The 14,531-nt window shown below is 46.1% G+C and overlaps 1 protein-coding gene across 1 annotated transcript in view; it reads left to right on the forward strand.

Moving 5' to 3' along the window:
- Positions 1 to 13,771, forward strand: part of rtn4r (reticulon 4 receptor) — a 32,781-nt gene extending 19,010 nt beyond the window's left edge. The window contains exons 2-3 of the mRNA XM_041203038.1: positions 10,466 to 10,479; positions 12,185 to 13,771. Of these exons, the coding sequence (XP_041058972.1) occupies positions 10,466 to 10,479; positions 12,185 to 13,617 (1,447 nt within the window). The 3' untranslated portion in view covers positions 13,618 to 13,771. The remainder of the gene's footprint in view (positions 1 to 10,465; positions 10,480 to 12,184) is intronic.
- The last annotated feature ends 760 nt before the right edge of the window (positions 13,772 to 14,531 follow it).

Consider the following 14,531-nt stretch of genomic DNA (forward strand, 5'->3'; position numbering starts at 1 on the left):
TTGGGAGTGATGAGAATAGTGACTTACTCTGGTGGAACAGAGGAGATCATTCATCCTTTTGCTGCACTGGGTGGCTGTCCTCCTCTGCAGGGTGTTTGCACTGGCCACCACTGCCACCACCTCCCAAGCCGGGTTGATAACTTTGCTGCCCATCCTGCGGCCCGAGCTGGGGTAGACCACATCCCTACGGGCCTCCACGGCCTCCAGCAGTCGCTCGAGGGGTCCTTCGTTGAAGCAGGGGGCTGCAGTATTTTTCCCTTTCCTGGCCATGTCTCCCGGACAGCAGTGGTGAGCTGGTGGCGATGAGCGCTTTGCTGGCGGCTGCCTTTTAAAGATGGCAGCTGGCATCATGCAACAGCGGGGCGATGGCGGGTTGGCGAATGAGCGCCCGCTCGCCATGGAAATGACGTGTTTCATGGGAGTAAATAAATAATAAGGCGGGCTCGGGACACCACGGTATGAAAACCCACCATTTTCGCCAGCGGGTAAGTTTCCATTTTACCAGCCCGCTACTGCACTTAGTGCAATTCTGGGAAAATTCCACCGCCACCCCCCCTTCCCCCCCCCCACCCCAACCCCCCCTCTCCCCCCCCCCACCCTCACTCCCGTGTACTTTTGTGCAGTTTTGGTTACATTAATTAAGGAGGGATTTACATTTATACGCAGTTCAGAGAGGATTCATTAGGCAGGTTCCTGGGATGAAGGGCTTATCTTACAAGGAAAGGCTGAGCAGATTGGTCCTACATTCATTGGAGTTTAGAAGAATGAGAGGGGATCTTAGTGAAACATGGTAAGATTCTAAGGGGTTTGACAGGGCAGATACTGAGAGGATGTTTCCCCTCATGGGGAAATCTAGAACTAGGGAGCACAGTTTCAAGTTAAGGGGGCTCCTATTTAAGACTGAAATAAGGAGGAATTTCTTCTCTTCAGAGGGTCGTTGGTGTTTGGAATTATCTTCCCCAGAGAGCAGTGGAGGTTGGGTCATTGAATATATTCAATGTTGAGTTAGACAGATTTTTGATTTTTGATTGACAAGGGAGTCAAGGGTTATGGGGAACAGGCAGGAAAGTGGAGTTAAGTAGACATCAGGTTAGCCATGATCTTATTGTCTGGCGGAGGATGCTCAAGTACTCCTGCTCCTATTTCTTATGCAATTATGTTCTTATGAGATATATTCCACAGAGACTATCACTGGTCAATTTGAATAGGGCAGTTTTGACACTTGGATCAATTTAAAAACTGGATTCAACTATTCACATAAGAAGCTGCAGGACAGGTTTGCACAGCTCTGGGAGACAATGATGCCTTGAAGGACCTTAGTGAGTACAGAGGTTAGAGATGGGGCAATAATTGGAAAGAGCAAATGGGGGTCAATGTTGGGCTTTTTTGAGGTTGATGTCAGTGACAGTTTAAATGTGGGGGGCAAGGAAGCGGAACAAAGCCCAAGTAAAGGAAACTGTTAATGATGAAGCAAACCTAGGGTCCAGGAAACATAGTTGAGTAGGAAAGATTTAGAGGAGGAGGTGAGGCAAGGAGGAGGGGCTGGAAGTCATAGAAGTTATACACTTGGAAAGGGCAAATGAGAGATGGGAGAGGATGTGCAAAACAATGGGTACTTGGGACGCTGAGAGACAAAAATGATGTTAAAGATGAGGCGGGAGGGATGAAAGATAGTGAGATGCTCCAAGGTGAAAATGAAGGTTGCTGTAGTCCCAGAGGACCATAGGCTGCTTTCTCATCAGAGAGATGACTGGTGGTGAGGGTCATCATGCCTCAGGTGAAGGGTGATGTGATAGGGCCTTCATAGCTGACATCAGCTAATATGGGAATTGAACCCATGCATCACTCTATATCACAAACTAGTTATACAGCCAAATGAGCTAACCAACCCCCACAAGGCAAAAAAGGATGCCAGAAGAGTAAGGGAAGAAACTGAGGTAGGACTTTGTGGTCTCAGCCATGCCTCTACTGTAACTTGATAGTGGTGGAAAGTGTAGTCAGCTCAAGTATTTTCTATTAGGTTCAGCGTATCAACAGACTAGGCTGTGGACAACAGCCTTTGTTTATGAGGGAACAAAAATTCAGAATACAACACGAAGTGAAGTCAGAAAAGGGCAATCAAAGAGATGAGAGAAACAAGAAAGGTGCTAAAAGGTTAAACGCCCCTCTCCCAGTAGCATTTTTGGATTTTATCAGAGGAAAAATTTGTCAATTTATAATGTCTTACAGATTAAATGGGTGGAGGCCTGGGTTAGGGAAAGTGTTCAAGAGACACCCAAAGAAGAGCCATCAGTGTGTTTTCTTTTTTATGTTACTTTGGTTTTGAGAAAATCGAACTGTTAGATTTGATTCTAAGCAATTCACTGCATTGTGATGGAATGTTTTTTATTCATATGGCCTGGCCAGGCTTAGCTATACAGCACAGGCACATGGGTGCCACGAGCTACTATATCAAAGAGAAGGCATTTTGTTTAGATCAGTAACTTTGAACAACAGCTCAGTGAGCCAGTCCTCTGCACACCATTGAGGGAGGGGTCAGAATGCTGTATTTCAAAATGCTGTATTTGTCCCTTAATCTCTTTGGATGCACAGACCATCCAGGCTGAGAGGCGAACATCTACAGCTTATATCTGCAATGACACAGGAGATCTACTAGGACTAAATAAATAATTTGAGGACTGGATAGCTCTAATAATGATTTCTGGAGTTTTGGTGACCAACAATAGGTGTTGAGGACATTGATCTCCAGATGATAAACAATGTTCTGTGAATAGCTGTACTTCTTGTCAATAATAAAAAAAACTCCTAAAACACTATGTAACTCTTAGCCTTAAAACTTATTGTTATCCATCAGACTCAATGACACTGGTGCTACCTGACTGTGATTATATGCTATTTGCTGAGCCTCTCTATTCGATTGAGACACAGACACATCTGGAAGCCCAATGAACTCAGGTCTCTGGTGTCCGAATAGGGAAATGGTGTGGAGGAGGAGGATATGTTATTAGGAAGATTTTAAAGCCAGAAATGGCAACTTTATGAGTATGTTTGACCATTTGTTGTGAATTATGTTTTTTTTTAATGTGTTTGTTGTGTTAGAGTCTCTTTCCAGTATTTTCTGTGGGGATTTCCCCATCTTCTGTCATAATGGCAGTAGAAATACTTCAGATTTGATATACACAGCAGGTTTCAGCCTGTTTCCCGCTGAGCTTATGCCAGGAGATTGGAGAACCTCCGTGGAAATATGACCCCTTTATTTTTAGTAGAATATCCTCAAGTTACTGATGAAACAAATGACAGTGAAGAAGACATTGAAAATATTCTGAGTAATGCCATTGATTCTCTTTCTCTTGCTAGTTGTCTGCTGATAGCTGTTTCCATGTTTGCTATTCATTTATTTGCAATTTTATTTTTTGCTGCATTATATGACATCGGAGCCAATCTGGTGCAAATGTGACACAAACATTCCATACATATGAAATGCAAAGCCTGACAAACATGCAGCAGATGTGAGGTTTAATCTTAAAGTTCATTTTTGTTGAATGGTGTTCTTCCCTTTGCTGTTCCCTATGAACTCGTTTCCTAGCATTTTTCCACACGAGCTGTATATCATTTCCATCTCATGCTGATGACACAGGTCATTGAATGAAATGATCCCACTTGCATTTTAGCAACTCCAGCTATTTACAGCTACGTGACTGGCTGAATTTTTTTTCACTTGTACCCTTAGATCTTTTGTCCATCTCTCCCAGGGTCTATGGGCAGTTTTTTCTTTGGGATAGGACAGTTGATAGATTTTTGTCCTTGAGTTGTGACTTATTCTCTATTGATGTCTGTCTCAAATAGTGCGTGTTGATTTACAGCAGAATTTGCATCTGCTCTGCTGGTCTGGAACCTTTGCATGCTGACATGGAGTCTCTCACACATCTCGCTTAGAGACCTTAATCTTGGCACAGTCATTGTCTCCTGTCTGGCTTTGGCCTAAGATGTTTCTGATGAGATACTAATGAAGAAAGGGAGCTTCTAATTTCCAACACGGGCGATGGATTAAAACAGCTCCATTCCCACAATTTGAACACCTAAAACCCCAGGGTTATTTTATAAGAAAAACAATTTATGATGATTTTCACACTGAAAATAACACAATTGCCCATATTGCAAGTTGTATATGGCATAGCGACCGAGAAAAATCTGCATTGCATTGCAATAGGGACGAAAGGTAGTATGCTGGGGGGGGGTGGATGTTCTGGGGTGGGAGGTGGGGGACATATAAGCATCTTGAAGCATCTTATCCTGCAGATATCTTGGTGACGGTGGGTGTCCTGAAGGGTGTAGGTATCCTGGAAGGAGTAGTTCACCTGGAGGCAGTTAGGCATCCTGGAGAGGTTAGGGTAGTAACCTGGAGGTACAGATGTTTTGAAGCTAGTAGGATAAACCTGAAATATCATTTTGATGTGGACCGGATACATCCATCACTAATGTCCTTTAGGGAAGGAAATCTGCTGTCCTTACCCAATCTGACCTACATGTGACTCCCGGCCCAGAGCAATGTTGATTCTTAATTGCCCTCTGAAAAAGCCTAGTAAGTCACTCAGTGCAGTGGTAACAAGACTGCTACAAAAAAACTTGTAATAAGAATAAGACCAGACTATTGTGTGAACTCTCCTGTCTTCAAGGTGGATGTGTTTTACAAATTGTTTTCCAGTTTCAGTCTATCCTCCTTCAGAGTGAGTACATGAACTGATTAGCATTTGATACATTACATTGAGGCCCATTTACTTCTCATCACATGTAATGCGCAGGAGGTACATTCTACTGGGCAATTGTTTGAGAGCAAGGAATCACTCTGCAGTTTGGGTCCCAGCAGTAAAAGGCAAACAAGCACAGGCTTATTATTAATTCACAAGTAAATCATTGAGTTATTTTTATTTATTCATTCTAGTGATGTACATGTCACTGGCAAGGCCAGCATTTATTGCCCACTCCTAATTGCCCTTGAGAAGGTGGTGGTGAGATGCCTTCTTGAACCTTTGCAGTCCATGTGGTGAAGGCACTCTCACAGTGCTGTTAGGGAGGGAGCTCCAGGATTTTGACTGAATATCGATGAAAGAACATTAGGATGGTGTGTGACTTGGAGGTGGTGGCACTTGCTGTCCTTGTCCTTCTAGGTGGAAGGGATTGTGGGTTTGGGAGGCACTATGGAAGGAGCCCAGGCAAGTTGCTGCTGTGCATCTCATAGGTGGTAAACACTGCAGCCATGGTGCACTGGCAGTGGAGGGAGCGAATGTTTAAGGTGGTGGATGGTGTTCCAATCAAGCTGGCTGCTTTGTATTGGATGATGCCGAACTTCTTGAGTCTTGTTGGATCGGCACTCATCCAGGCAAATGGAGAATATTCCATCATACTTCTGATTTGTTAATTGCGGAAATGCATTGGGGGATTAGGAGGTGAATCATCCAGGCCCTAATCTGGTCTTCTAGTCACAGCATTTATTTAGTTCATTCAGTTAAGTTTCTGGTCAACAGTGAGCACCCTTGGTTGTTACTGCTAGATTTGATGATGATAATGCCATTGAATGCTAAGGGGCAATGATTAGATTCTCTGTTGCTGGAGACAGTTATTGCCTGGCACTTGTCTGTCCTGAATGTCACTTGCTTATTAGCCCAAGCCTGAATGTTGCCCAGATCTTGCTGTATATGCTACATTATCTGAGAAACTGTGAATGGAACTGAACATTGTGCTATCATCAGCAACCCAGTCTAACCTTATGATGGAGTGAGGGTCATTAATGAAGCGGCTGAAGGTGATTGGGCCCAGGACACTGCCCTCAGGAATGCTCACGGTGGTTTCATGGGGCTGTAACAATTGGCCTTCAACAACCACAACCATATTCCTTTGTTCAACGTATGACTCCAAGAGTTTTCCTTTCATTCCCACTGATTTCATTTTTCTAGCGCTCCATAATGCCACACTCAGTCAAATGCTGCCTTGATGTCAAGGGCAGTCACTCTCACCTCACCTCTGGAATTCAGTTCTTTTGTCCATGTTCAGATCACTTCTGTAATGAGGTCTGGAGCTGCGGGGTCATGGCAGAACCCAGACGGAGCATCAATGAGCAGGTAATTGGTGAGTAAGTGCTGCTTGATAGCAATATTGATGGCCACTTCCAACAATTTGCTGATGATTGAGAATAGATTGATGGAGCAGTAATTACCAAATTTGAGATATCATACTTTTTGTGGACAGTATGTACTTGGGCAATTTTCAAGTTTCAGTCTTGAATCTGGGGTGAAACAGCTTGAATTGAGGGGTTGCTAGTTCTGGAGAACAAGTCTTCAGTTCTATTGCTAGGTTTTGTCAGGTTCCAAAACCTTTCCTGCATCCAGTGTGCTCAACCATTCCGTGATATCATGTGGATTGAGTCAAATTGGCTGAAGACAGGCTTCTGTGATGCTGGCGACTTCAGAAGGAGACTGAGATGGACCAACTCAGCGTTCCTGGTTGAAGAGGGTGGAAAATTCTTCAACATTGTATTTTCCACTCATGTGCTAGGCTATGTCTTCATTGGGGATGTGGAAGTTCATGGAGCCTCCTCCTCACATTAGGAATTTGATTGGCCACCACCATTCATGACTGGATGTGGCAGGGCTGCAGAGCTTTGATCTGATCCATTGGTTGTGGGATCACTTAGCTCTGTCTATTGCATGCTACTGCTGCTGTTTGCCATGCAAGTAGTCCTCTGCTGTATCTTTACCAGGTTGGCACCTGGTGCTGTTCATGCCATGCTCTTCTACACTCCTCATTGAACCAGGGTTGCTCATCTGACTTGTTGGTAATGGTAGAGCGAGGAATATGCCAGGCCTTGAGGTTATAGATTGTGGTAAAAAAACAATTCTGCTGCTTCTAGTCTTTCACAACACCCCAGAGATTTTATGCTGCTAGATCTGTTCTGAATATACTGCATTTAGCACAGTGATAGTGCCACACAACACAGCGAACATTGTCCTCAGCATGAAGATGGCAATCTTCTCCACAAAGACTGTACACTGATCACATCTACCAATACTGTCATTGACATATATCTGCAAAAGATAGTTTAGTGAGGATAAGGTCAAGTAAATATTTCCTTTTTGTTCATTCTCTCACCTGCCACAGTCCCAATTTGGCATCTACATCCTTTAGGACTTAATCAGTTCAGTCAGTAGGGGTGCTACCAAGTGATGTTTGGTTGGGGGACTTCAATGTCCATCAATAGAGTCCATTCCATGCCTTTGCTACTTGCAGTGCTCCTTCTAAGTGGTCTTCAATATTGGGGAGTACTAATTCGTCAGCTGAGGGAGGGGGAAAGGTGGAAATCAGGAGGTTTCATGCCCATATTCTGATGTCATGAGACTTTGTGGAGTCCAAAGTCAATGTTGAGGGCTCCCAGAGCCACTCAGTCCTGGCTATATATCACTGCCAGTGGAACAGGACAGAGACAGGAATGATCATGCAGGAGCCTGGGGCATTAGCTGGCAGTATGATTTGCTGAGTGTGACTATGTCAGGCAGTTGCTGGACCAGTCAGTGGGACAGCTCTCCCGTTTTTGTCACAAGTCCCCAGATACTGGCGAGGGGGAACTCTGCAGGGTCGGCTGCACTGGGGGTGCCGTTGTCCGATCTGAATCCCGTGCCTAGATCAATGCCAGGTGGTCTGGTTTTACTTTTATTATAAGAATTTTGTAGTAGTCTTGATATCACTGAGTGACTTACTAGGCTTTTTCAGAGGGCAATTAAGAATCAAGCACATTGCTGGGCTTGGAGGCACATGTAGGCCAGACTGGGTAAGGACGGCAGATTTCCTTCCCTACAGGACATTAGTGAACCAGATGGATCCGGTCACCATTACTGATACTATTTTTTTAAATTATTTAATTAATTAACTAAATTTATATTCCCCAGCTGCCGTAATGGGATTCCCACTCATCTCCATAATGGATCATTATCCATTACTAGTCCAGTAACATAAGCATCCTGCTACCGTGCCTCAACGTATAATACTCTACTCGCCACCTTGACAATGTCGATTAGACGGACCCCTTCGGAGTTGGAGATTTGAAAAGACTTGTCCCGTTTCTCGCTCTGTCCCGAGTGCATCCGAACCGGCGGCTGAAGCCTTAATGTGAGCGGAACTTTCAGCGCTGGGCCGGAATGCACAGGGAGAGAGATTAAAATACAGGAAAATCAAAGAACCCGAGCGAGACTCCTCCGAACCTGCCCGGGGTTCATCCTCTCACCTCTCCAAGATTTTACACCAAAAGGCAGCAAATTCACACCCTGCCGATCGCCAGATTCACATCACACTGAACTCGCTGCGCGATTCCGACTGGTCTGATTTCCAAAATGTTCTTCTGACCATGGGTAGCTTCGTACCCGCACACAACGTGGATAGAGCGAGAGAGAGAGAGAGGACACCCTGGGACCACTGACATTATGAACTCTAAACTCCAGGTGGAGCCTCCAGTAAATTACACCCAAATTTCCTGTGCACTGTAGTCCGGTGCAACTCTTCTTCGCAATCACTGATCCCCCTTCTCCTTTGTCCACCTCCTGGTTTCCTAAGGTGAGTTATGGTACATGGGTCCCTGTGTCTAAACCTTCAACGTTCTGTGTCTACCTCGGTCAAGATCCTGTATTCTGGCTCTTTGCCCGTCCAGTGCCCCTATCCCCTCACATCTGCCTGCTCTTTCTGTTGTTTCTCAGAGAGTGCCGCATCCTCCCGTCCCCTCTCTCTCTCTCTCTCTCTCACACACACACACACAACACAGACACACAAGCTGCTGATGACAGATTCTCAGCACGTCGGACCACGTGAACCCGCCCCACCAGCTCGATAAAACATTCATTCTGTTTCTGCATCGTGAGCTTGCGATCGGCGGCGCCCGGACCTGACTGCGGCTCAGTTCCTCTCCAATTCCACCAGAAGCGGAGAAAGACTGCGGGGTCGTTTTACCATTCAGCAACCCCCCCCCTTCCCCCCACTCCCCCCCCTTCCCTCCCCTTCCCCAACTCCTCGGCATTCATGGATCGGACTTTGCTGACTTGTGTGCCTCTTTGATGCTCACATTATGGGACGTTGAATGTGGATCTCGCCCTTGCCTCGGGAGTGATGCTGGCTGCACGGGGGGAGCCTCCTCTCCAAACTGTCCACCCACGGCCGCATCAGGCTTAACTCCCCAGCAACCCCCCTCCCTCTCCCCCCCCCCCCCCCCCCCCCCCGCCGGTGGCTCAGAGGGCTGTCAAAGGTCCGGCCGACCGCCCATCCGAGCTGTACAGCAGCCCCCGTGCCTTTTGGAAAGCAACGGCAGCCGCAGGGCAACCGCGAAGAGGAGAATGGCTGAAGGTAGGGAGAGATTGCAGCTAGCCAAAGTAGAACAACTTTCCTGCAAACTGACAAAACATCCACCAACTTTACGCAGGCAAATGGAAGCAAATTGTGTTAAATAAACTGGTGGTGGTTGTGTGTGTGTGTCTGTGTGTGTGTGTGTGTGAGTGTGAGGGGGGTGGCATTTTAATGTGTGTCGACACATCGTTCAATCGAGAAAGGTTCTTAGTGTCAGCGATTAAAACAGGGAAGGAGATCCGCCTTGAACACTTTGTGAAAGTGCCGCTGAGGAAGCGAACGCTTGGTTAAATGTAAGGGATAGTCTTCAGTCAGACGGTGTTAGCACCGGCTCTGAATGAAGACCGGATCTAGAAGGATCCCATTTCTCTCTCTCTCTCCCCCCCAAACCCCCCACCTCCACCCCCCCCCCCACCCCCGAAAGGTCTAGAATCCCCCCCAGTGAAAAGTTGGAGTAGCATCAGGGAAGGGTATTTTAGCCCATCATTACTCCGGATAATCTGATAGGGGAAGAGGGATGAGTGGGATTAACATTCTAGAAAATGACTAGGACCTCCTTTAATTAACACTGGGAGCCGGAGTGCTGGACTCTGGTGTTCAGCGAGGGTTGGTGAGCGCCCCAGGCTGTATGTGACAGTCCCTCTGTTCACAGCCCGATCTGGTGACATTTCATTCGGCAAAACCAGGTGTGTCCCCTGGCACTCCAGTGCCTGAAAGTTCTTAAAGCCGCCTCTGCCCCAGCGCCCAGGTCCGGCTTTCAGAAAGGGGCATCCCTGTGAATAATAGAAAGGCCAGATTTCATCATTTAAAAAAAAACAAATGTGTGTGTGGAGGGATGGTGGGGACAAACTGGTGAAAAATATGTACCAGGATCGACCACACACATTCTGCATTAATACAAAAAAGTGAAGCAGCGAGGGAATGGAAAAATCAGCGTCTGGAAAAGAAGGTGGGGGTGGGGGTGGAAATAAGTATTCAGATTGTGAGGTACAGAGAGAGAGAAATTGAAATACATTCGAGATAGGCGCACAGACAGAGCGAGAAGTACGCCGCTAAATACGCGGGGCGATAAAGAGGCACAAAGATTACTGGATAGAGGTACACACACACACACATACACTTAGAGTGAAAGACAGCGGAGTCAAATAGAGATAGACAATTAAGAAAAAGGACATACACAGATATGAAAGGATAAAGAGTGTGGTAGGCAGTTGGATAGTGATGGCCATATAGAAAGAAATAGACTGGTAGAAAACGGGCATGAATAAAGATAGATACAGAACAGTTGAGATATAGAGTTAAATAGAGATGTACAGATAGAAGAGAATGGACTGAAAAGAAACAGGAGGGAACTGATACATAGATAGATAAATAGATGCAGATTTATAAATAGAAACATGAATATATAGAAATAGACTGAAAATAGGGAAGAATCAAGATAGATACATAAACAACATTGCGAATGTTGAAACCTGAAATAAAACATCTATATATATGTAGAGAGAGAGAGGGGCACAGAGCCAGGCAGGTAGAGATACACAGAGATTGGGTAAAAACAAGAATGTAGATTGTATATTTTATATATATAATACAGGTAGAACAGGAGAGAGAGAGGTAGGATTGACTAAATGACAAAGACTGAAGAATTTGTGGATGGTTAACTAGACGGAGAGAAGGAACCAACCCAACGACAGAAATATGGAGAGTAATGCGTATTACTGCGCTACTTTGAACTGGAATGTGGGAACTGGCGATTTGGTACAGATCCATTAAGTAGAAAGCGGGAAAATTAAACAGAAAGTGATTCTGTAAGAATTGACTGAGATGAAAAAGTACAAACGAGTATCGCCTCGAAAAGTAGATTGTGTCAGGAAGGACTCATTGATGTGGTTTAAGGGATTGATCACTCTGTTCCTCAGTGTGTCGGAGTGCACTCCGTTATTCAATGCCCACTCAGTTACCAGCTGGACGGCAGCTCCAGCCTGGTGCAAATCTACATCCAAAAACTGCCAGAAAATCAGGGGCTTCGAAACCGGAGCTGTTCCCTCACCCCTTATTACCCTCACTCACAAAGCATTCACTTTAGACTTGGAATGAATTCAATTTCCTACCCAAAGTACGTTTTAAAACCCCCAATCGCTATTTTAGAGAATGACGGGGGTGGGGGAGGGCAGACACCCCCACAAACCATCCCTCCGCCCCCCCCCCCCCGCCCCCGCCACCACCCCCCCCCCCCCCCCCCCCCCCCTCACCACCACCACTACCGTCTTGTATTGGCGCTGTTGGATTCCTGAACACAATGTTTTCCATTGCTGTAATAATAATACTTTAAAACTCGCTCCGTTCATTCCTGCACAGTGAATATATGTATGTGCCTGTTGGGTGGGGGAGGGAGGCGGGGAGAGGTGGTGGGGGGTGGGGGGGGGGGGTTATATATTTATGTCTATAAGAAATCGGTCTGGAGGACAAACATCCTGAACTATTAACTCGAGTGCTTTAACACGCTGATTAGCAGAGCAGTGATGTTATCAGGTAATAGAAGCAGCATTATTCTTATTCATTGTTGATGCTATTACTGATGGATGGTGGTCACCATCTGGAGTACAGCAGAGGCTGCCGAGGGCTGAACGACAAACTCCGGTGGTGCAGTTCTGGCAGGATGATGTCCCGTGTGCCTCTGCTCACTGAGAGTGTGTGTGTGGCTCAACAGCTGTGCAGTGACTGTTATAATACAATGGGTTATATCATTAAAACGAGCTCGTGTGCAGGTCCTATTGACTTTATCATTATCCTTGCTCCACAGGAAACAGGCTCCTCTTTCTAGCACTCTGCTTGCACTATCTCCCTAAAGCTGAGCCCTGCCCCGAGGATTGTACCTGCTACAGCGAGCCCATGACAGTCAGCTGTCAGCAGCAGGGTTTCAAAGCAGTTCCTGACGGGATCCCACTCCGAAGCCAGCGGATCTTTCTTCAAAACAACAAGATCCCGTTGGTGAGCTCTACCAGTTTCAGCTCTCGCCGGAACTTGACAGTCCTTTGGCTCCATTCCAATAACATCAGCATTATCCAGTCCGGTGCTTTCGCTGGTCTAGAACGTCTGGAGGAGTTGGATATTGGGGAAAATATTAACCTCAAGTCTCTGACTCCCACCGCCTTCAACGGCTTGGTTCGCCTTCACACCCTGCACATCCACAGATGCGGCCTCTCAGACCTGCCAAGGGGCATATTCAGGGGGCTTGGCTCCTTGCAATACCTGTACCTGCAGGAGAACGTGTTGGAGAAATTAGAAGATGACCTGTTTGTGGACTTGGGCAACCTGACTTCCTTATTCTTGCATGGGAACAGGATCAGCAGTTTGTCAGCGAACGTGTTCCGGGGCTTGGGCAGCCTGGATAAACTTTTACTGCACGAGAATCGAATTAACCTGGTGCACAGAAGGGCATTCCATGACCTGGGCAAGTTAGGGTTATTGTACCTCTTTAATAACAACATCACCGTGCTGACTGGACAGACCATGGAGCCCTTAGTGTCACTCCAGTATCTGCGGCTGAATGGGAACCAATGGATCTGCGACTGTCGAGCCAAATCTCTCTGGGAATGGTTTCGGCGTTTCCGCGGATCTAGTTCAGTGTTAGAGTGTCACACCCCCGCCCGCCTGTTTCTGAGCGACCTTAAAACACTCGACAGCCGGGAGCTGGAAAGCTGCTTGGATCCCTCCAGCCAGATCCGGACCAGTATTTTCAGTACCAGGACCAGGTCTGGTAAACTGCCGACGGTGGAAACTCCACCCGGTCCCAGAAAGGGTCCCGTCAGGTGTTGTGAGCCGGACAGCGATCAGTCCTCCCTCATCTACACCAAAACCAAATCGGCTCCCTCCTCGTACAACAGCAGAGGGTCCACCAACAACCCACTGAAGGACAAGGAGAATATCTCCAAGACCAGATACACGGAAAACGATCTGTCCAAAAACGGGACGTACAAAAGTGGGTTGAGCGATGCCCCAATGGGGACTTTCTCTGCCAAGATAGACCAGCCGTTAGTCATGCTCAGCCCAGAGTTGTTGGACAATCTGGACTCCTCCACATCGCCCACAACGAAAAAGAAACGAAAATGCTACAAAAAGCCTAAAACGGACTCGTCCCCGTGCCGCCTCAATAGCGGCTCGTCCAGAATGCGGTGGTGGCAGCCAGGACTGGCGGCGGCCTCTCTCCTCCCGTTCTTGCTGCACCTTTGTTAAAAGTAATCGCTTCAACACTGGCCCCATGCAGTGAAATACTTTCATTGACCTCTATAGACAATTAAAGAGAAACTAATATTATAAAGTGAAGGAAGCTTTGATCGTTCAAAAATAACTTGGATGCCTTTATATAAAATGTTAAAAAAAAGGAAAGAAAATAGTGTATATAATTGTGTGTGTTCAATCATTAACATAATGGATTCATCCTTTCAAGTTCCATCGAGATTCGAGATTTTGCAAGAAAAAGGACAGAAAAGGGAGAAAAAAAATGTTAAATTTAATTTAGTGATCGAACACCGAGTAAATCTCACAGGCGAGCGTTAGCAACTAAAACAGGCTGTTGGAGGACGGGATCGATAAGTGGGAATCCATGTTCTGGTATTTACAATCTCCTTTGTTTAATTTTGATTTGAGATGATTTGAGTTGATACTGAGCTCTAATGTTGTTCTCCACACCCCCACGTCCCTTCCCTACTCCTCCTGTGCCGACCCTCCACCTTACTCGCCTCACTCCTGCTGCATTTGTTAACAGAATGCTGCCAAATGCAGGGCAAAAAACAAAGCAAAGCGTGGACCCGTTTAATTTTACTTGTGTAAAAGGTTCAAATATATTCCAAAAGAAGAAAAAAAATAAAAGATTTTTTTAAGATATCTTTCGTCTAATACTCTGTGGGGCGGAGCTCACGTTGAATTGTTCTGGTTTCGAAGGGATTCGATAAGTCTTTTCGAATGTGCAAACGTATTATCTTTATCTCGGAGCGAGTGCTCGTGATGAGGCGCCTCTCCCCTGGTTTGGAAATCGAAGCCAGATCGAAAAAGAAACAGCCAGGTGAAAGGGGGACCAGAGGCTGGCTGGAATTGTAGGAATTAAAATGTCTTTTTACATTGAGCCGGACATATCCAATAATTCACTT

The sequence above is a fragment of the Carcharodon carcharias genome, chromosome 13 (genome assembly GCF_017639515.1).
Source record: "Carcharodon carcharias isolate sCarCar2 chromosome 13, sCarCar2.pri, whole genome shotgun sequence".
Taxonomy (NCBI): Eukaryota; Metazoa; Chordata; class Chondrichthyes; order Lamniformes; family Lamnidae; genus Carcharodon; species Carcharodon carcharias.